General features: G+C 41.0%; 1 protein-coding gene across 5 annotated transcripts in view; it reads left to right on the plus strand.

Moving 5' to 3' along the window:
- The window catches only part of PIR (pirin), a 90501-nt gene that overhangs the window by 62177 nt on the left and 1210 nt on the right, over window positions 1–27114 (plus strand). For 3 of the 5 annotated variants that reach the window (XM_057717733.1, XM_057717734.1, XM_057717732.1), the window contains exons 7-9: window positions 6377–6421; window positions 15001–15083; window positions 22452–22518. In XM_057717733.1, coding sequence (XP_057573716.1) covers window positions 6377–6421; window positions 15001–15083; window positions 22452–22518 — 195 coding nt within the window. Of the gene's footprint in view, window positions 1–6376; window positions 6422–15000; window positions 15084–20370; window positions 20418–21877; window positions 21973–22451; window positions 22519–27114 lie in introns of those variants that run through there. The other 2 variants (XR_009050238.1, XR_009050237.1) reach the window with 2 other exon arrangements.

Raw genomic sequence — 27114 nt, forward strand, 5'->3', positions numbered from 1 at the left:
AAAGTCGGGCAGGTTGCAACCCAGAAAGGCAGTCCCGCTTTCCATCAGCAGTGTATGAGATGCCAGTTTATCCATGACCCCACCAGCACTTGAGTTCATGTTAATTTTGGCACTACAGTTCGCCACCACCCTGTATATTACCTCATAGGAGAATGTGTATTTGTCAGCTTACAAAGCTGTACTTCTAGATTATTCTGTCATTATGAATTTTAAACCTGAATGTTTGGGGATGCATACAAAAACAAGTAGCTTACAAATGTGTGTGTGTCGTTGAATTGCTGTAAACCCACTTTAAACAAGTCTGTTATAAACCCAGTTATGATGCAGAAGAACCTGTCTTTTCCAATATGTTACTTCCAGTTGTTGTGTGTTCTCCTCCCCCCATATATATTCATCCATGCTTTCATTGCGTTAGGTGACAAATCTAAAGTTTGAGGCTTCCCTGTCCAATGCCAGACAAACAATTAATTCAGGTATTATAAAGCACTTATTAGTTACAGACTCAACAATACTGGCTGCCTGTAGTCCAACATATTGGCTAGTAAAATGATACTGTATAAATTTTAATATCAAATCATTTCAGTCAAGGTCACCTTTTGTCTTTTTTCTTTTTTCAAACCACCTTCCCAGGTCAAATTCCGTTATAAAATCCAAGGACTGTCTAAATTCATTTTATTTGAGTACTTTGTTGCATCAAATATTCCTTGAAATGTGTAGCCCATTGGCTGGGTCCTCATCATGTTTTGTTTATAATATTTTGATTGTTTTGTTATTCATGGTAAGGGGTTTTGACATGGATGTCTGGATTATGTTTGGCTTTTGGCATAAGCTTTGCAATCTGACTAATTTAATGTTGACTTTGTTGTCTCCTTACCAAGCTAAAGGGATAGAAAAAGAGGCATACACTGCTACCATCCCCTTTCTGACACCGGGACAATGCATATGGTCCCAAGGAACATCCAGTTAAGGGAGACTTGAAACATTTCTCATGCGTCAGATGGGGTTTTATCTGAATTCCTTCCCATAGTATTGGAATCGATTTTTACCATCTCTTTATTTCGTTCAGGCAAGTCACGTTTCTGTAGGGTTGTGCTAATCTTGCAGAAAACATATGTTTCATGCAGTGATGATTTGGAAGGCAGTTGATGTCAGGAATTGAGCTGGACGGTGCATCACTTACAAAGAATCCAATTTGTTGTATCTCTGACAGTACCAGATGCCTCTCACATTGGCCACACATTTTTCATGTTAGTTCTTGGCTAAAATAAGAATAAGTAGTTGTGTTTTTTGTTTCTTTTGTTTTTTCGGTTTGTTTTGTTTTGTTTTGTTTTTTTGCTGTGACTTTTACCATCTCTTGCAAAGCAGTCCGATTTCCCTTACTGTAAACTGATATATAGATACACTGTTTGTTATCATTCATTGAGAAGGATGTAAATCTGTATTTCTAGGAAAATATCAATCTTTTCCAAGAAACTTGTGCCCTTTGGTCCTCCTGTCCCCTTTGTCTTCTGGCTGACTGCATTAAAGTTGGGCCTTCAACACCCAGTCTATTTATTTTCTCCTTCTTCTTTCACAGTATCCCCGCTACTTGGTATTTAAAAGCATGATCTGGAATGTTAAAAAATGGAGAAATGTTATGGTATGGAAAAACTTAATTTTTTAAGCCTTTTTTGCTTCCCCCAACTTTCAACTTTTCTCTAGAATATATGTACATCCATCAACAAAATTTCTTTAGAGAACATATAGCTTATCCCATTATTCTGTGGTCAGCAGAATAATAGCCCCACAAAGATGTCCACGTCGTAATTCTGGAACCTTTGAATGTGTTACCTTACATGGTATAGGGGATGTTTCAGGTGTGGTTAAGTTAAGGATCTTGAGATGGGGAGATTAGCCTGGATAATCCAGGTGGGCTGATGTAATCATGAGGATCTGTATAAATAGGGAGATGGGAGTCAGAGTGAGAGAAAGAGGTGTGACCATCGAAGCAGGTACGTACAGCAAAAACTGGTTAGAACCTACTAGGCCCAAGATGGCAGAAGATTTGACTTCCTGTAGACCTTGAGCCTCATTATATGCTCATTTTAATACATTAACATGTTAATGACACACCCACAGTTGCCATGACAATTCCAAGAAGACTATAAAAGGCCAAAAAAATGACCAGTGGCCCCATTCCTGCAAATCCCTGCCTCTTCCCCAAAATAGCTGGAATAATCCTCCACTTGTTAGCCTATTACCCAGCCCATAAAAGCTAACCACTCCACACCCTAGAGGCCTCTCTTGCCTTCTGAGATGGACCACACTCTGTCTACGGAGCCTGTATCTTCCTGAATAAATCTGCTTTCACTCTCCTTCAGCTCCCTCTTGAATTCTTTCCTTTGTAAAGCCAAGGACCCTTACTTGACAGCCCATCCCAGGGACTCAGATGAGACTTGGGGGACCTGACCATTCTCTCACATCCCCTTCTCCTGCAACAAAGTCACATTCTCCAGGTGTAGAAAGTTGATTGGAGACAACCAGTTAAGAGCTGTTTCTCTTACCTGTATGATTTTATCTGTAAAGAGAAGAAAGATACAAAATAAATATGCCAGTGTATATGTTCCCTGTTTCATTCTTTGTGCTCTTCTGAATTAAAAAAATTAAAATATTGAAAATAAACAAAAAACCAGTCTCTAAAGTTGAGGGGGAAAGGGATTAAGAAACAATGTGGTCTAATGATGAAGACACATCAGACAAACCCAAACTGAGGGACATTCTACAAAATAATAGGTCTGTACTTTTAATGAAGAAAGTGACTGAGGAACTATTTCAGATGGAAGGAGATTAGACACGACAACTAAATGCCGTGTGTGAACCCAAATTCCATCCTGGCCTAGATGTTTTTTGTTTTTTGTTTTCTTTTTGCCCTGAAAAGCATTACTGAGACAACTGGATCAATTTGAATATCTGTACGTAGCTAATAGTATTGTATTAATGGTCATAATTTTTTCACTGATATTGTATCAATTTCATAATTTTTTTAAATGCACTAGGGTTAGGTTGGAAAATATCCTTGTTTTTAGGAAATATGTTCTGAAAATTATTTCAAGGTAAAGGGATATCATGTCTCTAAGTTTACTCTCAAATATTTCAGAAAAAAAAAGAATGACATATATTTCTAGAGAGAATGATAAAGCATGTGTGATAACAGGTTAGCTTTTGGAGAATCTGGGTGAGTGGTGTATGGTAATTCTCTGTACTATTTTTGTAACTTTTCTGTATGTCTGGAATTATTTCAAAGTAAAAATTAACAAATAATTTGGTGGAATGAGGAGGAGGAGGCGAAGACCTGGTGGGTCTGGCTCCTGTCCAGGAGGCCAGGTATGAGGTCCCTGGTGAGTGAGCTGCCTACCCAAGATGAATGCAGAGCTATCTGGGGGGAGGCTCTTAGGAACCAGCACTGCTTTGGGGTGTGGCATCTGGTGGGACCCAGAGTTTGGGGGAGAAGTTTCTTCTCTCCTTAGCCCTATTCCCCTCTCCCCTTCTGAACCTAGAGCTGACCTTTGTCATGGATTTGGCATGTCACCAAGTCGTATGTTTTTCTACTTTCTATACCCATACATGTGTAAGGAGCCTTTGGAAAGTTCATTGAAATAATGAACTTAAGACTGAGGGAGAAGGAAGATGAGCTGGGTTAAGGCAAGGAATGTAGGCCAAGAAAAGCTCTCACTGGGGACTTTGTGAGAATTGGGAACCTCCCTGGAAACGAGAGCGAATGCCACAGAAAATGATATCCGTGTTTAAAAGTTTTACACGTCTTCTGTTGGACTGAAGGAGGTCTGACTTAAATGTGTTACCGATTAAACCGAGGGGGTAAAATGTGACCTTCATCCCAACTCCCGTTCTTTGTCATTGCCTGAGGGAGGGAGGGGAAAGAGCTTCTCAGCTGTGAAGAGCCAGTAGCTTGGAGACCACATTTGCAGGGCCTGTGACCTCTGACAGAGCAATAAAAATGCCGGGATGGTATCCATTCCTGGTGCAGGACGGAAAAGTGGGAGGAGACATAGGGGAAGAAAGAAAGATGAGAAGGACCTGAAAATCTCACAAGAGAACTCCCTGCTGATACAAGCCTGCTCTGAGCACAGAAGGAATTCCAATAAAATGTGGTAGTTTGTAAACATATAGTAAGCATTCACACAGTTTGGCTCTTGTTTTGCTATAGCTTTAAGAAAAATGCTTAGTGGAAATTAAACAAGGTCTAATAGAAGCAAGTGCAGATAGACAACATGTTAAAAAGAAGGAAAAAAGGAAGTTGCCCTCTGTTCCTATCTTATTCCCTCTAACACTCTGTGCCGTCTAGCCAGTGACAGGAGTTGTGTGATTAGTGGTGAAGGTGGACTCTGTATCCTAATAGAAGACTTTTGCAAGGAACAAAAATAGGCAAGTGCACATAATCCATTGACTTGGCCATTTCTTTAAGCAAATGTTTGGTCCTTCTGGATAAAAGATTAAAAAAGATAAAAAGAGAAAGAAAACAGACCGAGGCAATTATGTGTAGACTAGTTTTCTGCTTGGAGGGTGAGTAGGAATGAAGCAAAGGGGGTGGAGAAGAAATGAGATTAGAACAATCAGAACAATTCCAAATAAAGTCCCCCACTTGAACAATTGAGAGCTTTGAGGTTCTGTCAAACTTGGAAACCATTAATTTTTTAATACCTTTCAATGAGGGAGAGGATCAGTTATGCCAGTCACGACGTGTCCTTACAATGGAAAGCTCTGCAGTCTTTCCCAAGGATGAATTATTTCTCTATGTTTTGGAAAGGTATCTAAAATAGAACACTGAGTTCTAGTTTTTAAGCAAATGACATATAGTGCATAAAAGAAGAAAGAAACTGAAAGCATAAATACTGAATTGCTAACGATATTTATGGGCTGGGAACGGCTAGCATGTGTTTTCAGCATCTAGCACGAACCTCCCTCCCCCAAATTGCACAACATGGAGACCCCTGGCTGTGTCTTCATCTTCGTGTCTCCACCCACAACAAGTGCATGTGAGTGGTAGCTGGTCACTGGATGATGGGAGGCTGAGCTCAGAAGACTGAGCCAGTGGGTCAGCAAGGGAGCAAAAGTACAAGTGTGCTCTGAGCAGATAGACTTACTTCCAGAGCCCTTAAACTCATCCTAGTAAAATTTCGGGGAGGAAAAAGTGTGAAATAGGGGGATGAAAAAATATCATCTGATATTCACCCGAGTGTTTGTTTTGTTTTGCCATCCTTCAGGTTTTCTGAACCAGACTCAGTTTATGTTAAGTTTGATCAGTCATGTCTTGTTGTATGGGCCTCTCTTGCACATTTCAACCCACCTGCCAGCACAGCCACATCCCTAGAGTCTACTTTGTCCTCTGTGATTCTTCCATACCTGCCTTGGTTTTGTTTACACTGTCCCCATGTTGACCCTAGCACAGACTCCAGTTTGGGTCCTGCCCTTGTACCGTGGACTTGGCCCTGCGTTCCCTTCGAGATCTTCTTTTGCACTGAAGGCACACGGAGTGATGTTCTGATTCTGTTTAGAGCTGGCCACTCCTACAGTGGCACTGCAGCATCTCCTCTAGGCCATAGAGACGTCTGTGGAAATCCAGTGCTGGTGCCAAGAGGGCAGACAGTGGGTTGTCTGTGCTTCTGAGCTCTTGGCCCATGGGTCACAGTGGGAATCTAGCAAATGCTTTGTACCCTCTTCGCAAAAAAGCTTACCCACCTGAAAGATTCTGTGGACAATTCCAGGCCATCTGAAGCCCATTCGTACCCCAAAGATTATGCCTCCCCGCTTCCCTGGAACTGATGGTCTATTTTAGGATAGCTAGAAAGAAGTGAGTTCCTTGGAAACTAAAATGCAACCAAGTGAAGAAAAGCACATTTCTAGTATTCTTTTAACACTTAAAACTGTTTGGAGGCCCAAGGAACTGAAGGTAAGCTAGCTGGTGTGTGGTAGTTATTAGCATGATGTTCGACCTGGAGTGAAGAGCTTGTTTGTTAGTACAGCTCTTGGCATATAGATATATAGCCAGTGAATAGCACCCTGTCTACCGGGGTGGCTCTTAAATATTTGGGACCAAGTCATTTAGGTTTTGGTGTATGTGTGTGTGTGTGTGTGTGTGTGTGTGTGTGTGTGTGTATACATGCATGTGGGACTGTGTGTGTTTAAAAGTTTACAGAAGTTAAGTTTTAAAATATATATATCTAAAAGATTTCACCCCCAAACGTATCTTTTATAACTGTTATGTAAGTTTATATATTTGTATGTCATTTATAGAGATAGTTGTTAAATATTTGATGTTATCTCTGTTTCTTTTAGCATTATGGACACTAACCTTTTAATGTCGCTGGTCCCTTTTCAGGGTGGACAAGCTTCATTTATACCATATCTGGAAATGTGTATATTGGTAAGTGATGAGTCTGTGACTTCGGGTTCAATTGAAATATCATTTAAACTGCTGCCAGGAAGGAAAGGTAAAATGAAACCTTTCGTGCAGTTGAATACTGTGCCCCCTCCTATTCGGCACCAGTGCTCTCTACATCCTAATACATCCTGGTACGCCCGGGGCAGGGCACCTCTCAGCTTCCAGCATATTCAGTGAGCAAGGAGAATATGAGCAGCAGTCATGACAGCAGCCATTTTACTGCAGCCTGTGTGCAAATGTAAAGTCCAGGTGCAGTTATGCTAAGATGTTGGCAACCCCTATACTGGTAAAGGGATGGAGCTCTAATGGGCTCCAAGGAGAGCAGGACTCCATCTCCTGGGAGGTGGAAAGAGGTGAATTTGCAGTCCCAGGTGCTTCTGAGAAATCTCAAAGTCGGTTTTCTTTTATTCCAAGGGTTGTGTATGTGCCACTTGTTGAGTCTAGTCTAGAAGGGATCTTTGAGACCCAGTCAACTTTCGTTTTATAGATGAGGTATGTGAAGTCTAGAGAAAGTTATTTAACTTGCCAGAATTATGCATTGGTAGACTTGGGACCAGAACCAAGGGCTTGTCAGTTCCACTCCCCATGTCCCACCCAATATCCTTTGTGCGATGACAGTACAGGGACCACACCATCTAACTTGTTTTTTCCAATCTAAACCCTTTAGCCAACCCAGCAGTAGAAGAGCCAGGAGTGGTGGGAGAGTGCAGCTTGTAGAGCAGGCAGGGTGGAGGCCAGGAAAAGTTTCTATAAGATTGTCAGAAAACTGCTATAGCAGATGCCATTGGTGCCCTCCTCACACCTGTGGGGCCTTAGCTCCTCAGGTCCCACTGACCAACTTCCGACTGCTACTAGTACCTGTGTCTCTTGGCCTGAGGCTTTCTCTGAATACTGGGAGGACTACTCAGCTCCAATTAGGGCAGGATGGAAGTGCTAAGGAAACTGCCTTGACCCTCAGGTGGGATAACGCTGAGGCTGGTGTGTGAGGCTTTTTCCTAGAGTTTCCCAGAGGGATTATGTTCAAGCTACCCATGTGAGCGTGTCTTGGTAACACATCCTTCATTGTCTGCCTTCCCTTTCCTATCTAACTTTCCCAATTCCTGGACTGGTGTTTCCTGGGACTGCCTCCCAGATAAACTCCTTGGACTCAAATTTGCACCTCAGGCAGTGTTTCTGGGAAAACCTACAGTAAGAGAACCAGCCTCCCTCCTCCCCTTCCCTGCTCCTCATGGACAGTGTTGGGTGGTGTGGATGGGGTGAGGGGGGTGGAGCAGAGCGTCTGACCACTCCAAGGTGCAGGCCAAGAATCCCATTTCTGAGACCCTCTGCGGTTGGGGGCGCTCCACCTCAGCCTGCAGGGTAGCCTCTGCAGCAGTGAACTTGCTGCCCTAACATGGCTACCTCCTTGGAGAACACACTTCCAGCCCCAGACAGCTGGCTTACTGATACTATCTGCTCAGGGCTTGAAGGCCACACCCAGAGCCATTTAAACCATTCTTTATATTCTCCAAAAGGGGAGTTCAATTGCCTGAAATTAATCTTCTGAAAAATAATGGTAAGACAAGCTTGTGTATTTTGATTTTATACCGTAGAAATGGGCTTAGTTCCTCTTTCACTGATTAGCATTTCAGTTATAGTTCAGAAGCAAAGTTCATTTATTTCAGCATTTGAGAAAGTGTGAAAACAATTTAGTAGTCGTATCACAAGTCCGTGGGCATGCACACTGAAGTATATTAACCACCTGGAAGAGATGAAGCATCATTTGTTTTTATGGTCTTTTGAAAATCTTGGTTTTCACATAGTACTTTCTACAGATGGAGAGGAAAAGCCATTTTCATGGAGGTAGCACCCCTGACTTAGGATTTCAAGAGAAATTAAATAATCTGCACAAATGGAAAGTAGTAAAGAAAGCGCATGGATGTTGAGGTGATAAGAATACCAGAAATGTGTAGAGTGATAAAGGACAGGGGCAGCAAATTTTCTGTAAAGGGCCAGATAGCAGGTATCTTCATCATTGCAGGCCATACAGTTTCTGTTGCAATGACTCTTTCCTGCCTTTGTAGCACAAAAGCAGTCACAGGTGATACATAAACAACTGGGATGGCTGCTCCAGTAAAACTTGGTTAATGGCCACTGAAATGTGAATTTCATGTATTTTTCATGTGTCATGAACTACTATTGGGGTTTTTTTGTAGCCATTTAAAAACAGAGAAACTTTTCTTAGCTTGTGGGCGCTACAAAAGCTCACATTTGATTTTGGTTTTATAGGCAAGGAAAAATTTTTTCTCTACTGTTCTAGGTTCTTTTTGGCTGGGCTATGAATTAAATTAACAGAAGACAGATTAACAGGAGAAAAACAAACTTAATTACATACGTACAGGAGTCCCATAAAATCTGAGACCCAAGGGCAAGTTGGGCAGATGCCATCCTGAGCTAAAGAATGAGATAGGGACCTGAGGCTTCAAAGGGGAGGAGGGTAATTCACAGGATGATAAGAAGAGCAGATGTTTGGTAATTAGATGTTTGCCTGCCATACAGATAGGTCATTCTGATATAAGTTCTCTCTGATAATAGCTCTCTCTTTGAACCAGGCCCCTTATCTAAATTCTTTTAGGTAGTTAAGAGAGTGGTTGGAAGTTCTTCCTGAGTCTTTCAGGCCTTGATTGTCCTCAGTTCAAAACAATCCGCCTGCCAAAGTGGCACATCTTGCGGAGGCTCATTCTGAACCCTTTCAGTTTAAATGGCATTGTAGAGGTTGGAGAGAAGAAAGATTAACAAATAGTCTTCAAAACCTATTTGAATCAGTGGTTATAGCCTTGTTTCCTGACAGGCCTTTAGTCCAAGAATTTAACAAGTGAAAAGTTCAGTGGTTCAAGGGGTAAGAATGACTTATACACGCACTTGTTTTTCTCGAGGTGAGGCAGGATTTTCCTGAGTCATCTCTCTTCACTGGCCTGGTCCCCTCTTGTGACTATGAGCCACAAGTGCAAAACATCTGGCAGGAAATGGGCTCGCGGTCTGTAGCGTCAGAGCAAACTTGCATCTGTCCAGGGTAAAGGGGACCATGGAGAGAATCTAGCTCGGGAAACTGCCCTCTTGGGAATCTGCTTCAGCCAGTGAGTAGCTGGCCAGGTGACCTCATTTGAATTTTATCTCCTTCCCTTCCTCCTCTTCACCCTCTAATGGAGATGTTAATGAGCAAAACAAAAGCACAAGAGCAAATCTCCAGAGAAAAAGAAACACCAAAGCAGAAATAGCCGCTGAATGCATATTGACCTATAAAAATCTATAGAGGGAATCCAGAAAGTGCTCTCTGACTTTATTGCCTCAATTTAATCTTGCTTATAAAACCAGGATGGCACCAGCCAACCACAGATGGCAGGAACTGATAAGCAAGTAATTGTCTTTTCCAAAATGTCATGTACCTCTGTTCTGCTGAAATAGATGTTCTAAATGTGTACTTAATGTATGGGGCTGGAATAAATAGACTGCAGTTTGACTTGAGAAAGTAGTCTGGGGAGATTCCATAAATGAAGATTTAGGAGGACTATTAAAAATATTAATTGATGCAGGAAGTACTTAAAAGAGGGACATCAGTAGATTTAGTCTGAGTAAGGACAGGTGGAGTTGTGAAGGTTAGAAAATGCTGGACATTGACTAGTTGTCTAAGATATTTTAAAGTTCATGGTGAGTATGGTGAAGCCATGTAATTGCTTGCTAATGACACCCTGAAGAAGAGAAGGAATTGACAACTAAAATAAGACAACTGGAATTAGTACTTCCTTATTTGAGTATTTATTTGAGGTGTTTTATGGTTTTTCGCAGATCTTCTTAATTTTTAATAATTGTGTTTTTTTCAAGCTATCTAAGCTGACTTGAATAGTAAGTAGCTTTAAAAATTGTGCAGGAGAGAGATCTTTGACAAGTCTTTTATTGAGGCAGCAAGTCCTTTGACCAGCCCTAAGCTGAAATCTTGTGCAGTATATGATTTTAAAAAAAAAGACAATTAAAACAACATGGCCAGAAAACCAGTAGATCCCAAGGATATTAGCACTATACCCCATCCCTGCAGCTGAGATGAAAATGACATTACACATTAACACAGAGATCAACAGGTTAGAGGAGTTGATATCCTGTATCCCTGAAGCTTGGGACAGTTTATCAGCTTGGATGCCAGTCCCCTAGAAGAACCAGTATCAAGTATACTGTTGGGGCTTAGAAAATGTATTTAGAAATCTAAAAATATTTGTCTGTGCTTATTTAGATGACAACTAAGTAGTTTATGTGGGTAGTAAAATGTTTCAAACTTATTTAAATAAGTAATTATTCATGCTCACTTTGTGCTCTGCCCTTTGCTTCTGGTTCTGAAAGGTATTAAAAAGTTTGACACAGCCCCTGGATCTCAATAAAGGCGGGGAAACACACCAGAAGCCCTCCTAGTTGACCTCCACTTACGCAAAACGGACTGGACTAAGCCAGGCTCTTCACTGCACGTGAAATACCTTGAATGAGGTGCCTGAACACCTAGGATGTTCAGCTCCCTTGGTCTACCTGCCCCCTGCTACTCCCTCTGGCCAAGTGGAAGTGAACTTAAAGGCAGGTGTGATAGTTCTCAAATCTGTTTATGCTAGTTGCACCAGTGATTGCAATTATGCGATTTAATTTAATATTTAAATTAATGAAATAGGTGTGAAAATAGAGTTCGTGTTTCTAGAGCAACTAAAGTCAAATGCTTTGTAAAAGTGAATTGCTAAAGAAAACCCTTTGAATTAGTATGGCGGAGACAGTAAAAGGTTAGGGGAAACTGTGATCATCTAGAAGGATTTCAGTGGTGCATTATGGGTATGCCTTGTAAAGAAAGGCAGTACTTCAATCCAATAAGCAGGCTCACCTTGACTATATTTCTAAAAATTGGCAAATGGATGTACATTTACACTTTAAAGTAGAATGTTGGAGGCAGTTTGATCTTTTTCAATTAATGATCTGGATTGCATCAGATAAGAAAGCTTCAATTGTGCATGCAAACTTGATGATATCAAAATCTGTGATAGAAGTACCAGAATGTATGGAACAGAGAGTAAATGGGATAGTAGTTCTTGTAAAGAGAAGAAAAAGGAAATCTGGCATATGGGGAGAAGTTTCACAGCAATAAACCAAACACTGAAGATGCAGCACTAACTTTAAAATATGTTTTAAAGTATTTTGCCCTTTTATGACTGTTTAGGCAAACAAAAATATTTGCAATTCAATTGTTTTCAGTTAAATTTTCCTTAATTGCACTATTAGATTTAACATTCTTGGCGAAGCTTCCCAATGGAAACTATTTATTATCTGATTTGGCTTGATTTATAATTGAAAGTAATCAGAACCAATAAAATATATTTGAGACTTATTTTAGGTTCAGGAGATAACCAGATGGGTGAAACAGCATAGAAATGACATGAAGATAGAATCTGTCTTTGCTTTCTGTAAGCCTATTTTAAACGTCATAAAATAATACAGAAGCTAAAGGTACACTTAGAATGATTAATCTGAAAACCTGACTTTCCAGTGTCTATAAAAAAATCTACCTTACAGTGGAACATTTCAAGTGGCCTCTTCAGAATCAACACTGTGATTCCTTTCCTAGATCAGCAAGTAGAATGGGCATAAATTGCATTCCGTGTAAAATCAGAATGAGAGCTCTTAGGGAAACATGAACTCTGTTTCTAAATTAAGATTTCCTTACAGACCAATGAACTGCAGTCAAGCAAGCTACCCTGATAGGAGGTACAGAGAAATCCCAGTTCAGCATTATTTTTGAGAGCTGCCTCATGCCAGCTCACTGCATTAAAACAAAGTGAAGGGGCTTTATCAACTGTTTTGGTCTCTGTATCATGAAACATCCTACATGATAAAATTAGGGGCCGGGGTAGACCATGTGGGTAATGGGTGTCACATATGAATTCGCTGAAAATAAAGACATGGCTCATTGTTCCCAGGGAATCTCAGTCAAGCACACTTAGTAAAATGCTGCTCCATATCACAGTTAAAAATAATACCGCACTCTAAATGAAATTATTCTTAAACTCCAAGACCTCTGTCTTATTGCCACATCCTTGCATGAGTGGAAAATCAGTGGAGTTGTATCATTCACTGCCATGACATCTGTTAACCTAAATCCTTGGCGAAGAAGAAACCTTTAGTGATGTGCTGGGGCTGGCTCTTGGCAGCTCACAGGAGCTGGTTGTGTACCTCTTCCCTGACCTCAGATTGGTAGCTTGAAGTTGGCCACAGCGGGAGCATTTATACCACGGAAATTGGCACACACCACTGCTTTGAGACGGAGGTTCTTAAAGTTTTTTGTGCAATGAACCCTTTTGAGATTTGCCAAGGCCCCACCTCTAAACAATGTTGTTGTTGTTGTTGTTTTAATTCACAGAGTCATTGTCAGGTTCAAAGAACAAGTCTGTGATATGGTTCCATGTGTGCTTCTCTGATGACATTTGAAATAACATGATCCAGGAGCGGGTCTACTTTAAATTAAGTAGTGATTAACATAAACTTATTTTGAGATCTCTACAATGCTAATGTGATATGAAAATGTCCGTGATTTCTACTGGAGACAGAATCATTGGTCCAGTTAATACTGCTGTGGGTTTTTTTTCTGCTACATTCATGACTGAAAGAAAGACCACTTTTCAGTTAGGTGTTCGTGAAAATAAAGATGTTATTTGTTTCCCATGCAAGTCTACGACTGCTCTGAAGTCTGTCCATGGATCCATGGGAACACACTGACTCCAGGTTGAGAAGGCCTTTCTTAGAATCCTATTTCACGTTTGTAGGCATCATAAAGGTTATCTCCAAGAAGTGAAAGGGAGGACTTTTCTAGAAAAATATGGCCATGTTTGAACTCCAGTCAATATTCACAAATTATGTTTCTATTTATATGGTAATTCCTCAAGCTATTGTTTTTGCTTAAATAAGCACTTCCATCTTGATTATTCAGCTTTAGCTCTATTGTGTCAAGTGAATGGCCTTATTTATAGCCCAGAATGTCATGCCAGTGGGTCCCCCAGGCATCATTATGGGCTTCTCACCCTGCTTGGAGTATTCTCTCTGTTGTCCCTTCACATGTCTGGCTTTTTACCCAACTGAAAGACCCAGCCAAGCCCCACTGCCTTCCTGCAGCCTGCTGTGGCTGTCCTAGCCTGCTTTGGCTTCTGCATTCTCTACCCTCCTCTTGCAGAACCACTGCTGTCATCTTCAGGCCACTACATTATTCTGCTGCTCCCGGGGAAAGTCATGTTTGACTCTTCTCTCTCCCACTGTTGCCAAATCCTTCAGATCCTTTCTCAACTCCCCCTCAAATCCATCCCTGTCTTTCTGTGTCCACTCTCCCAGTTCAGACTGGAATTCATTTCCACTTAGACTGTTAGAATAAGCTCCTAATGGGTCATCCTAACTTCAGTCTTGCTCCCTCCAATTTATTCTGTGCTCTGCTTTCAGTTATTTCTCCAAGACACAGAACTAACCATTTCACACACACCCCCCCCCCACACACACACACCCACCCCCACCCCCACACACACCCTTTCCTCAGAGGTCCTCCATTTTATATGGATAAGCATGGCCTTCAAGTCTTTCCTTGACCTGATGCAAGTCTGCATTGCCAACATTCCTCCCAGAAGAATGTTCCAGCAATGATAGAAGGTTTACCATTCCCCCAGGCAGGCTCTGCACATTGCTAGCCCCTCACCCTTGCACAGCCTGTCCTCTTGTCTGCAGCGCCCTTCATCCTGGCTTTGCCTTTTATCTGTCTGTCTGATCCTACAGAGCTCTGCAGTCCGTGTTCCCTCTTTGAACTTTTTTGATTCCTTTCTTATTGCCTTTAACACACAATTTCACTTGTATTATTTTTCTATTTCATCTGTGAACCTTAATGTAGAAGGGATGGAAATATATCCATCTTGAGCCACCCCACCACCACCCCGCCACAGCATTTCGCAAAGGGCCTTGTACATAGTTCATAGCTGTTGTTCACTAGCTCTCCAAATTACCTGTTTTCCAATTGAATTATTCTGTTTTATGAATATATATTTAGTTTCTCTCAGTGAGATTTTGAGTTATTTGTATGTGAGGAATCAGCTTTGCACTCCTCTGCATTTTCTCACAGTGCTGGGCAGTTGTAGATGCTCAAGAAGTCCTTGTTGAACTGAATTAATGATGGAATTTACTAATTTTTCTAAGCATGCTTAATTCTTATGAGGTTTATAACTGACCCACGGAAACACTCTCATTAGCATGTAATGCCAAGGGCTTTCCTTATTAAGCTATTAGGCGTGACATTGAAAGTGTAAGTGGAAACATAATACAGGATTCACTTTCTACGTTGGAAAACCACCAGTTTGGGACTTCAGTAATTGCAAATACCATCAACCAAGAGATTTAAGGAGATTCCTAAGTTGGTTATTTCTGAACTTGAAATTAATATGATGGTGCCGTGTAGTTAACCAAATTTGTAAGCATATGAGAAACGTACTACCATGAGGACTCAATTAGGTGGGTCATCTTTCTTGTAGGACCTGATGACGCACAACAGAAAATAGAACCTCATCACACAGCTGTGCTGGGGGAAGGTGACAGTGTACAGGTGGAGAACAAGGTAAGTATTTAAAAATCTTTAATTTTCTTTTTTCAAAAATTTATTTTTTTTGCATTTAAAAATTTTAATATAATTTTTAAAGGTTACTTTCCATTAACAGTTATTACAAAATATTGGCTGTATTCCCCATGTTGTACAATACATCCTTGAGCCTGTCTCATACCCAGTAGTTTGTACCTCCTAATCTCTCACCTCTATATTGCCCCACCGCTGGTAACCACTAGTTGTTCTTTGTATCCGTGAGTCTGCTTCTTTTTTGTTATATTCACTAGTTTGTTGTATTTTCTCTTTTTATTTTTTCTTTTTTGGCTGCATTGGGTCTCATTTCTGCATGCAGGCTTTTCTCCAGTCGTGGCAAGCAGGAGCTACTCTTCGTTGCGGTGTGTGAGCTTCTCATTGTGGTGGCTCCTCTTGTTGTGGAGCATGGACTCTAGGCACGCAGGCTTCAGCAGTTGCAGCACATGGGCTCAGTAGTTGTGGCTCGCAGGCTCTAGAGTGCAGACTCCGTAGCCATGGCGTACGGGCCTGTGGGATCTTTCTGGACTGGGGATTGAACCCGTGTTCCCCACATTAGCAGGTGGGTTCCCAACCACTGCACCACCAGGGAAGTCCCTAGTTTGTTGTATTTTTTAGATTCCACATATAAGTGATATCATACAGTGTTTGTCTTTCTCTGTCTGACTTACTTCACTTAGCATAATGCTCTCCAAGTCCATCCATGTTGCTGCAAATAGCAAACTTTTGTTCTTTTTTATGGCTGAGTAATAGTCCATTGTATATATACCACATCTTCTTTATCCATTCATCTCTTGATGGATGCTTAGGTTGCTTTAATTTTCCTAACTTGTACTTTCTACTAGTTTCCAGGAAAATACCCAAATTTCTTGTGTACCTGGAAAAATTTTTCTCTTCCTCAGGGAAAGAAACTATGCCACAAGTTTACCAACCCCTTTCGTTAACTTCTGTTATTTCTACTGGTTTGTTTTAAGGTTTTATCTATACTGATTCCTCCTCTTTAGGAATCATTGAAAGTCCCTATTGTTAACCCCTAGAAATTTGAATCTGAAGGCAACAGCTTTCCTTGTCTCTCACTTTTCTCTCTTTATACAGTTGACTGATTTTATTGTTAGCCTCAGTGAAACTGGATCAGCCTGTAGGGGTGTAAATGTAGGTTTACACACACGTTCCCGTGGAGCCGTCTGGAAGTCAGCCCCGTGTTGAGCTGAGAGGAACGTATGATCCAGTCCATAGTCCTTTTGTGTTGAGTCCTTGCTTTTTAAGTAAAGTTTCTGATCGTTTAGAAGTCTGGGGAGCTTTTTTTTTTATCCAAGTTGCCAGGTTTCTTCCTTTATTCCCTTGGACGATTCCCTCACCGTCCTGTGAGCCTATGAAACCCATCTGGCCGCTTTGTGACACTCTAATAAGGAGAATTGAGGAGACAGTTGTAGAAGCTCCTACAAAGTTGAATTTTGAAAAGTAGGAATAAAAACTGTGCTGGTGTGCAGGTGACTGACGGAGAGGCCCTGGCGTGGCAGAGTGCAGTGGGTGTCAGGAACGATTATATCTCAACCCCTTTTCTGGTAGCTGTCCTGCTGCTACTTTAATTTTCTGCAGCACCTCCAGGCACAGTGAAGTAGGCAGAGCAAAACCCCATGAGCTCCAAAGGAAATTTGTATCTCGGGGTCTATGCTCGCTATGATTAGGTCAAAGTGTGTGAAACTGCCACTTTTGACCTAGAAAAACGGCGATTCATCTGTTGCCACCCAGTGCATGAGAGAGGCATGGAAGCTGTATGTGGGCCAGACTCTACTGACAGCAGATTCGTCTGTGACATTATCTGGTTTGACTTGATAACCTCAGTCCTTCCTGTACTATACCAGAGGGCACATTGCAGATGATAAGGATTCGGAAGCTGAAGCAGAACATCGGCGAGAAGTGGTGAGGGGGGCCAAAAAGAGGGAGGCCAAGGGATGGAAAAGAGTTGACTGCAGCCGGCAGTGCCTTGGCCCCAGGGCACGGTTCTGTTCTGTGCCCTGTGTGTAAGCACAGCCTGAGCCATCAAGACGTTAGGGAGAGTTCTGTGAAAAAAATCTATTCCCCAAAATTAGCCTTTAAATGGGCACGTATCACCTACATCTGTAAGGAGTAGAAAGTCCCCCTTAGATAAAACAGGAAGAGCCTGTGACGGTGTGAATCTTGGCTTTGCCACTCATTAGCCATGTGAGTTTGGACACGGTTCTCAATCACCCTGAGCTTTGTTCAGTTTCTTCGTCTGCAGAATTGAAATAATGATACCAACTACATGATGTTGTCAGCGCAGGTCAAGAGACTAGGCCACATCTGCATGGGGGTCAGTGATTTGTGCCCAGTAGGCCAGGTGTAAACTTCCTGTAAAGTTTTATTGAGGCCCAGCCACACCCATTCATTTCTGTTTGCCTGTGGATGCTTTCCCACCACAGGTAGAGGTAAGTGGTTGTGCCAGAGACTGGAGGGCCCACAAAGCCTAAAATCTTTACTCTCTGGCTCTTTACAAAACAAGTCTGCTAATCCCTGGTCTGGTACATAGTGGGTGCCCAGTGATGGGAGCTGGAAAGTTCACTGATCTAAACACCTGATGTGACAGGTGGTCATGCCACATACATGTTACCTGATGAGGATTCATACCTTAGGCCCTAAGGTTTAGGGCACATAAATTTCTACAGCTAGAAGAAGGCCCTAAAGGACCCTAATTCACTCGGGCTCTAGGCCAGGGGTATCTTCACTTGGAACTAGACGTAGCCTGAGGATTAAAGAAGGAAGCTGGGCCTTCCCATTTCTCCCTTATTCCCATGTGCACAGAGTTGTGGGCAGGAGTGAGGAGTTGATATATAGTCCTGGCTTCCTTCTGGCACTGCTCTTCCCGCTGTTTCTCTCCTCATTCTGTGTCTTCACCAACAGGCCTGCCTTCCTGGTGGCCCAGGAGCCTGGGCAGTTTCCTTTAGTATGGCCAGTCCTGCGGGGCAGGCGAGGAGGGCAGAGAAGAGTTGATATAGATCACATCTTTCCTCTCTCCAGGTTTCCCTGCTCCATGTTAGCATGTGACTCACCTTAGGCCAGCACATCTTATGCTGCAGGGAACTCTGTCTTTTTCACTCAGAGCGTGGATTGTGTTTCATAACCATACTCCAAAGTCTTCCATAGTAGGTAGCAACTGCAGGGGGCTTGGCTTATCTTTGACTTCTTAGAGGAAGCCCAAACCCCAGCAGTGCCTTCAAAATGGCTGAACTTTGTCATTGTTCTTAGAGATGAGGATCAACCCTGAGCTACTCTGGACATTTAAGCCTGGACTGTAGTGGTCACCCTGGAACAGCCTCTGTTTCAAGTGCTAAGGCTCCCTGTGCTGCCTTGACCCACAATTAGTACCATGGTCGCCAAGGTGGCCCCATGATCAAGGAGCATGGATTTGATATGAAGGCTTGATCTCACTTTTAAACTCATGTTTATACTAGCATCCTATTGGGAGTCTTACGCCTCATGGATTAGCAGACTTACTTGTAGCTTGTCAACGTAGACAATCAATTTCTCTCTGCCATCAAAACCATACTTGAGAGTAACGATACCCTAACTGGCACCATTCATGGGGAATTCATTAAACTAATACAGATTAACATTTGATTAAAATGAAGATTGAAAGACAAAACACCCTTTAAAAGCTAGAGACAACTTTTTTCTTGTGTGTAAAAATTCATAATAAAATAAACCATTAATCTTCAAAAACTGGTAACAGTTCATTGTTTTCTCTTTCAATTGGCCTAAGAAGTACAAACAGTGAACTCTAGTAAGAACAATTGCATGCAGTTAAGTCCTGTTAAAGTTCACTTTCTTTCTGGTAATGTTTTCAGGTAATATTTCACTATAATAAATGTTCCTGAAGCAAAAGCACGCTTTTAGAGTCATTCTGAGAGTCCCACTGCCACCTCAAGCTTTGTATTTCTGATCAGTGAAACAAACTCTGAGTACGTACTCATAGTGTAAACGTTACCAGCATGTGAAATGAATCCTAGCGCCTTCATTTGGGCTTCGGTCATTTATTGTGGGTATCAGTGGAACTCAAGACATGTCTTGCCAATATTTATGGAATAACAAAGAGCAATTTGTAAAAGTAAATTATTGCATAAACCCAGAAGGGCCTGACTCGAGACTAGGAACTCGGAGAAGGTGTGCCAAAGGGAAGGACATGGTCTGGACCCCAAAAGAGCGTGAGTTTCAGTTGGGGCAACTATCCGTGAAGCAGAAAGTGGACTTCTGTCACCTTTGTATGGAGGTCTCTTTATCAGACCCCAACAGGGCTCTGACTTAGATCCACACAGGGACTCATGATCTTAAATAGGTCTTTCTTTCTCTTTGCTCTGGCCTGATTTTCATCATTTGACACTGTACCCAAGGTCGCCATAGATGAGGACTTTTCAAGATAGCAGCAATGGGGACTTGTAGCCACGGGGGCACTCTACTGAATGTCCACAAAGATGACCAGCTTTCACCAAAGAAGGCTGTTGAGGGAAGAAAAAGGATGCACTTAAGAAAAAAGAAAAAGACCCAAGACAATTGGCTTATGTTAGAGGAGAAGGGGCCACGCAGAGGTTAATTTTGTGAAAAAGTCATTCAAAGAAGCTTGGACCAGCCTTCAGCTTTCTTTCTTTTTTTCTTTCTTTCTTTCTTAAATTTTTTATTGGTGTATAGTTGCTTTACAATGTTGAGTTAGTTTCAGGTGTACAGCAAAGTGAATCAGTTATACATATACTTATATCCACTCTTGTTTAGATTCTTTTCCCATTTAGGTTACTACAGAGCGTTGAGTAGAGTTCCCTGTGCTATACAGTAGGTCCTTATTAGTTATCTGTTTCATACATAGTAGTGTATATATTATCAATCCCACTCTCCCAATTCATCCCACCCCCCTTTCCCCCTTGGTATCCATACGTTTGTTCTCTAGGTCTGCGTCTCTATTTCTGCTTTGCACATAAGGTCATCTGTATCATTTTTCTAGATTCCACATATAAGCGCTATTATACGATATTTGTTTCCCTCTTTCTGGCTTACTTCCAGGCTTCAGCTTTCTGAAATGGAAAGCCCAACTCCCAGCAGTTGAATCATTTTTCATTTCAGACCAAAAGCAAGTGTCCTATTATCCTACTGTCTGACATAAATGAAAGTCATCATTTGATTTGAGTAATATCAGAAGGAGCAAAACTTGTATTCTGAACACTTTATTATTATTCCAAACTGTGTAAATTGTTTTGTCACTCAGAAAAGACGAATCTTCTGAATTAAGAGGACCTCCCGTGACACAAGGAGGTCAGTCTTTCCTTTCCCCTTTTCTCGTGACCCCCAACCCTTTCTCCTCTGCCTCCTGACCCTAGAACTCAAGTGTGTATCCCCTCCAAAAACAAACACCTCAAAACACTTTTTAGTGATGTCTTCTCTCAGATTAAATTATAAATTATGTAGTACCAGAGATCAGAACTATTTTTCTAAGATACTTTCCTTGAATATGTCATTTGATTCACACTGAAATTTCACCCCTTCAAAGCCCTTAGGGAGTAAATCTTTTTTGATAACTGCGTGCTTTTTTTTTTAAGTCACTTAAACATGACATTGAATTTCGGGTAGAAACCTTCCCCTTTGTTGTGGACTGTTGAGGTGTTGCATAGTACTATGTACTATTCATAGGACTATGAATTTAACTTATTCATAACCCTGAGTCATCAGCATGTATATTAATTACTGTCCTGAGCTGTAAAGCATGATGATGTCTTTAGGGCTGGCTGACTACTACAGTAAGTGGTCCTAGACTACTTTTTAAGCCTCTATGCCTGTTTTTCATGGTTTTTTTGGTGTGTTTAATTTCCATAATTGATGTTAAGCTGTCCATCTCCTTGCATTGCCGCATAGTAGTGCTTTCCTGTCTTCTAGCTTTAAATCTCATGGGTCTGATAATCGCTAAGCTTAATTATTAACATTGTGTATAATGTGAGAATAAGTGGAGATTGAGTGAGGGTCTGTCCTAAGGTTAAAACACTAATCTTCAGTATGTGGGGTTTATGACATCTGTTTTTAAAATTTGAATTAGCAGAAGCCTTTTTAGCTTACTCTTTTGATTTTCAGCTGAGTTCACATTGACATATTTTGACGGCAAATTGGGTTATGGATACATAAGGTGATGTATAAATAAATACAGGCCTGGGAGTGGTTAAACAGATATTTTTTAAACGTGAAGAAATGATTAAAGCATCCACTGGGTGGATATACTAAATGCACAGCCCTTGGATTATAGGGAGTAAAGTAAGACTTTTGCAGGAAGCATTTGACCCTAAATTCCCTTTTAGTTTTTTAAAGTTAGGGGCAGAAGGATACATAAATGTCAGTTCTGTAAAATACAAATATTTCTAACTACTTGGAAGATTAAAGAATTCATTCTTCATATGCTTCATGTTAGTTGAATCCAGTGATAAATCTTATGGTACTAGTAGCATTATAATGGTTTCTAATTAAAGAGCTTTGTATTAATGGGAGCATATAACATGTTATCACATATTTATATTATCACAAATGTGATGGGAGGTTCTTCTACTGATTTCTCTGACATTTCTGGTTCAGAGGACATCAGCAATAGGGGGGCTTGAAGTCATATTGTCAAAGTGGTCTCTGGAAGGATTACAGCACCCACTTAAAATCTCCCAAATGATGTATAGAGAAGTTTATCTTTCCCTGCATCCACACTAGCACTGGATTTAATGATTAATATTTTTTTTCAGTTTTAGGGAAGAAAACCTAATCTTAATTCTAAACAAAAACTTTTAAGAGACTTTAACACAATAGGACCCCTTTGGAGAGAAATTTGCCTGAGCAGGTATGCCTGGGATGTTTTTATAAGGTTCCATTTAGTGCAACATTTCTGGGGCATATTTTACTTTAATAGTAATAAATGTCAAAAGTAATAAAGTGTTACATTTGGATTTGCATAAATAATCTTCCCTTTTAAAAAGTAAATTTTGAGCAGGAAATTATAAGCTCTCTATAATAAGCCAAGTTAATTACATACTTTGTCATAAAGATGTTTCTAGTTAAAGAAAAATCTTAAATTATCCTTCTTTATTAGAGAAGGTTATTAGTTTGGTGGTCGGGACGTGTTCTTAAGTTCTGACTGCTACCAAACATCTTAAAGGATAAGCATTTCCATATCGCGCATTGTACAGAAAATATTTCTGGAATGTATCTTTAGAATTAGAGACATTATCCATTTGGCCAGAATGTCAACTTCATATCATTCCTAATCAGACATTAAAAATCAGCCTGTTTATTGTTTGATGCTTTCTTTCTTGACTTTAGGATCCTGAGAGAAGCCACTTCATCCTAATTGCTGGGGAGCCATTAGGAGAACCAGTTGTCCGACATGGTAAGCCCCAAACGATGGTGATTTTTTTGGGTTGATTTTCCTTATCTTTGAAAGCAGTGTACATATATAGTATCACTGGGAAGAGCAGCTGGATTTTTGTCCTCTCTCCATCTACAAAGTTGAGGGTTTTGTTTCATTTCTCCATTGTCAAAGGAAAAATGTATGCGTGGTGTTCATTTCTACTTTCATTCTCTCTTTCTTTTAAAGAAACATTTCTTGAGTATCTATCACATGTAGGACATTGAGGTTTTAACTGTGGGGAGAACAAAAATAGTGTATTTTACATAGTGTCGTAGGGAATTTCAACTTGAAAAAAGATTTCGGGGTCTACTGGAGACTTGAATATCATTTTTATCTTTACCAAAAATAACAGTGATTTTTCTTTCTTTTTTTTTTCTTTTTGGCCATACCGCGCAGCTTATGGGATCTTAGTTCCCAGAGATTGAACCTGGGCCCACGGCAGTGAAAGTGCTGAGTCCTAACCGCTGGACCACCAGGGAATTCCCATAAATAACAGTGATTTCAGTACTATCCTTGTAGTCTATTGTATTTTTAGTGAAAAATAGGAACCTCTTAGGAATATTTCTTTGGAAGTTTCTAAAATATTTGAGTCACCCTTAGTTTATTAAGAAAAAACAAATAGAGGGAATTCCCTGGCGGTCCAGTGGTTAGGACTCGGCACTTTCACTGTCATGGCGCTGGGTTCAATCCCTGGTCGGGGAACTAAGCTCTCGCGCGCCCCATGGTGCAGCCAAAAAAATAAAATTAAAAAAAAACAAATAAACATATAAAAAAGATAAACAACAAAGTTTTACTGTATAGCACAGGGAACTATATTCAATATTCTGTAACAGACCACAGTGGAAAAGGATATGAAAAAGAATATGTGTGTGTGTGTGTATAACTGAATCACTTTGCTATACGGTAGAAATTAACATGACATTGTAAATCAACTATACTTTAATAAAAAACAAAAAAAATAGAGGTGACTGTGGTATAGTAGAAATAGGACTGTACTTGGAGGTAGAAAATTCTGCAATAAATACTCATAATAGTCACTTCAGTTCTTTGTCTTGACTTCTTCAAAATATTGTTGTTTGACTGAATGAGGAACATCTGAAAGCACCCAGAACCCAATCTATTATTTAGATAAATGCTACAAAACATAGTGTATGTCCACTTATCTAATTATTAAATTTAACATGCCTTAAAATCCCATTATGCTGTGCTACCTTGCCTTGCCTAAAGGTATGCACAATGATTTCAGAAAAAAGAAAACCAGTTGATGATAAATGTAAAGAACACTGATTATTTTTAAAATAGTCTCTTTTGTTCTATTAGTAACTTAAGGGAAAAGTATTAAATTATACTCCACCCAGCCCATAGCATTTGACCTCCATTTTGCAGGCTTCTGACCTCCACTCCAAAGGTTCATGGTTCTCATTTTCTTTTATCTTGATTGAATCACCCCGAAATAGTTTGTTCCTCTGGAATAAGCCTGCAGACAAATTGAGTAGGGTCATCATCTTTATTAATAGCAGCTAGAATTTAGGTGGGAAAAGGGTGTGTGGGATGGAAATCTTTTCCGTTAAGCTATGTCCTCTGCATCAATGATGAAAAGAGTCCAGCTACAGTAGGCGACAGGCCAAAGGGGTGGGGCCACCTGAAGTCACCCTCCGTTCATCCCCCGAGAATCCCCTCCCAGAGGGTTGGCACACACAAACTCGAATTAACCAGACAACATACAGATGGCCCCTGAAGGCTCAGTTAATGAGAGGCAAAGCATTCTGCTTGTTTGTTTTGTTAACTTTTTCAAACCCAGACATTTAAGTTTTTCTGTTACCTGTGCATCTTTGAAGACTAGCGCTACCATCTCAGCTGTTTGGGAGCCAGGACTAGTTGATGAGGGAAATGGAATCCAGATGTTCCACTTATTTACATAGCAGATACTTGGGTAGCATTTACTGTCTGCTAGGATTGGTCAGAGTGCTCTCCAAATATTAATTCATTTAAGCTTCAAAACAGCTTGACGAGGTAGGTACTCTCACCCTCACTTTACAGATGAGGAAGCAGAGGTGCTGAGGTTCATTGGCTGCATAGCTGGATTCACACTCAGGCTGTCTGGTTTCTAACCCCTCTGCCCTTCTGCCTCTCTCTGTGCCTGGTTGCTCATTGTTCTGTCCTGTGGCTTCTTTGCTGGGAAGTATTTGTTAGTGGTGGAGCTGGGGTTTGAACCCTAATATCCTAAACCGTTGTCTTGTGCTCTCTTCACTATAGGAAGTTTCTAAACCATGAGAGATTAAACTCACACCATTTTTATTAGAGGAGAAGGGAGGGAGTTCAAAGGTTTAATTAGAGAAGAGATGAAAAGTGTAGTTTAAAAGAGGATTTGTGGAAATTTCGATAACTAGAAAATCATTTTCTTGTTCATAACCCTTATATCACTTAAGAAACATGCTTTCTGGGGGATGTAATGTACAGCATGGTGTCTCTAGCCGATAACAAGTACTGCCTACTTGGAAGTCGCTAAGAGAGTAGATCTTACAAGTTCTCATCACAAGAAAAAAATTCTGTAACTATGTGTGGTGACAAATGTTAACTAGACTTATTGCGGTGATCATTTCCCAATATATACAACTACCAAATCATTATGCTGTACTCTGGAAACTAATATAATGCTGTATGTCAGTTATACCTCAGTTTCAAAAAAATAAATTAGTTATATACTACCCCCCAAAAAAAAGAATGGAAGAAAAACAAAAACATAACACTTTCTTGTTTCAGTTTTCTTCTTCTTCTTGAGAATTTGAGGAGATGAGCTTCCTCACCTTAGCTTTGGAAGGCTCATGCTTCCAACGCTTCCCTTGTTTCTCAAAGTGTGGTCCGTGGACCGGCAGCACTGGTGTCACTGGAGAGATAGTTAGAAATGCAGGGTTTCAGATCCCACTCCCGGCCTCCAGAATCAGAATATGCATTTTAATAAGATTCCCGGGTGATTCATGTGCACATTATGACTTGAGAAGCACAGCAGAAGACCCCAGAGAAGTGTCAACATGGAGGCCCAGAAGTGTACTGTGTGCACAGAGAAGTAATTGGGGGAGGGGAGAGGTGCTCCACAAGTCCCATCTATAGCAAAATTACGATATTCAGGAAGTCAGTCCTTGGCCCAGTATCTGTTCTCATTTTCTGAGTTCCATCTCCCTTTCCTCTCTGTGTCCTTTAAAAAGGTGGCTTTTCCAGGACGCCCTCTTGGATTTACTGTTTTTTTTTGCATGAGGACACTCTCATTCTTTCCTACCCGATACAGGTGAAATTTCTCTCGTGAGCCCAGACCCCTATTTCCAACAGTGTACTGAGCACCTTTGCCAGGAAGTTATCTGGTTGTCTCCAGGGCCTTCATGTCAGGATATCCAGAACTGAGCTCCTTGCTCTACCCACAGCTTCCAGTGTCTTGTGTCTCAGTCACCCTTAAACAAATCCACCATCAACTCAGCATCCCAGGCCAGACGTCTTCCCTCTCCTGATGCCAAAGTCTTCTAAAAACCACAGGTCAGATCACATTGCTCTCTCCTTAACCCTTCAGTGATTCCCAGTCACCTGCAGAATTATGTCCAAACTTCTTCCCATAGATGGCATCCAAAACCCAGAGGGGTCTGGCCTCTTCCTACACATTAGATCCCGTCCCTCTTCTTTTCCCCCTTCAATCCTTTCTTCCAGCACTGCGCCCCCCCACCCCCACTTCCTCCAGCACACTAGTCCTAAAAACGCCTTTCCCCCATGTCTGCCTGTTCGGACATCACCACAGTTGTGAGTTATGTCCTGGGCCCCTCCTTCTCCCATTTCTGTGTTGATTCTTTGGATTTTCCATACTTTTATCATTCTTTGTATCACAGTTTTGTAATAATTTGTTTTCATATCTCTCTATGTGATAGATTTGAAGTCCTTGAAGGGAGAGAGTGTGTCATTCATTTGTCTTTCAGCTTTATGTCTCTAGCTCCTGGCACCGTGTTCATCATTCGATAAGCACACAATAAAGCCTGGATAAAGAGGTCGTTGAGTAAAGGAATGAATTTAGATACCTGCTACCTATTTTCCCTTTCTGTTGCCATCCTATTCCCTGCAGTCTCCCAAAAGACCTCAGCATCATCAAAGCATGTTATCCTGGGTCTTCCTTCTCAAGTGCTAAACTAAAGTGAGCACCAGATCTGTGCTGATATGCTAACCGTAGTTAAGAAGTTTGTGTTTTTCGCTCTAAGTATTAAGTTATATTTTAATCTGGGTCTCTCAGAGAAAACCTGATAGAACTTCTGAAGACTGGGGAAAGAAATATTCTGATTGAATGGACAAATCTGTCAACTGCTTTCAAGATACTGCCAGCACCATTTAAGCGCTGGCCTTGTTTATCCAACAGATGGTGGGGGTGATACAGTCTAAGACAGTACCCCTTTGCTCCTACAGTATGTGAAGAGAGGGAAGAGACAGACATTTTGCCTCCTGGTCGATTAGGGGAGGACTTCTGCATGTTTAGCAAAAGCCAAGTTCAAACCTAGGAATTAGACAAACTGTGATCCATGGGCCACATCTGTTCACTGCGTG

This window comes from Hippopotamus amphibius, chromosome X (assembly GCF_030028045.1).
Source record: "Hippopotamus amphibius kiboko isolate mHipAmp2 chromosome X, mHipAmp2.hap2, whole genome shotgun sequence".
NCBI lineage: Eukaryota > Metazoa > Chordata > Mammalia > Artiodactyla > Hippopotamidae > Hippopotamus > Hippopotamus amphibius.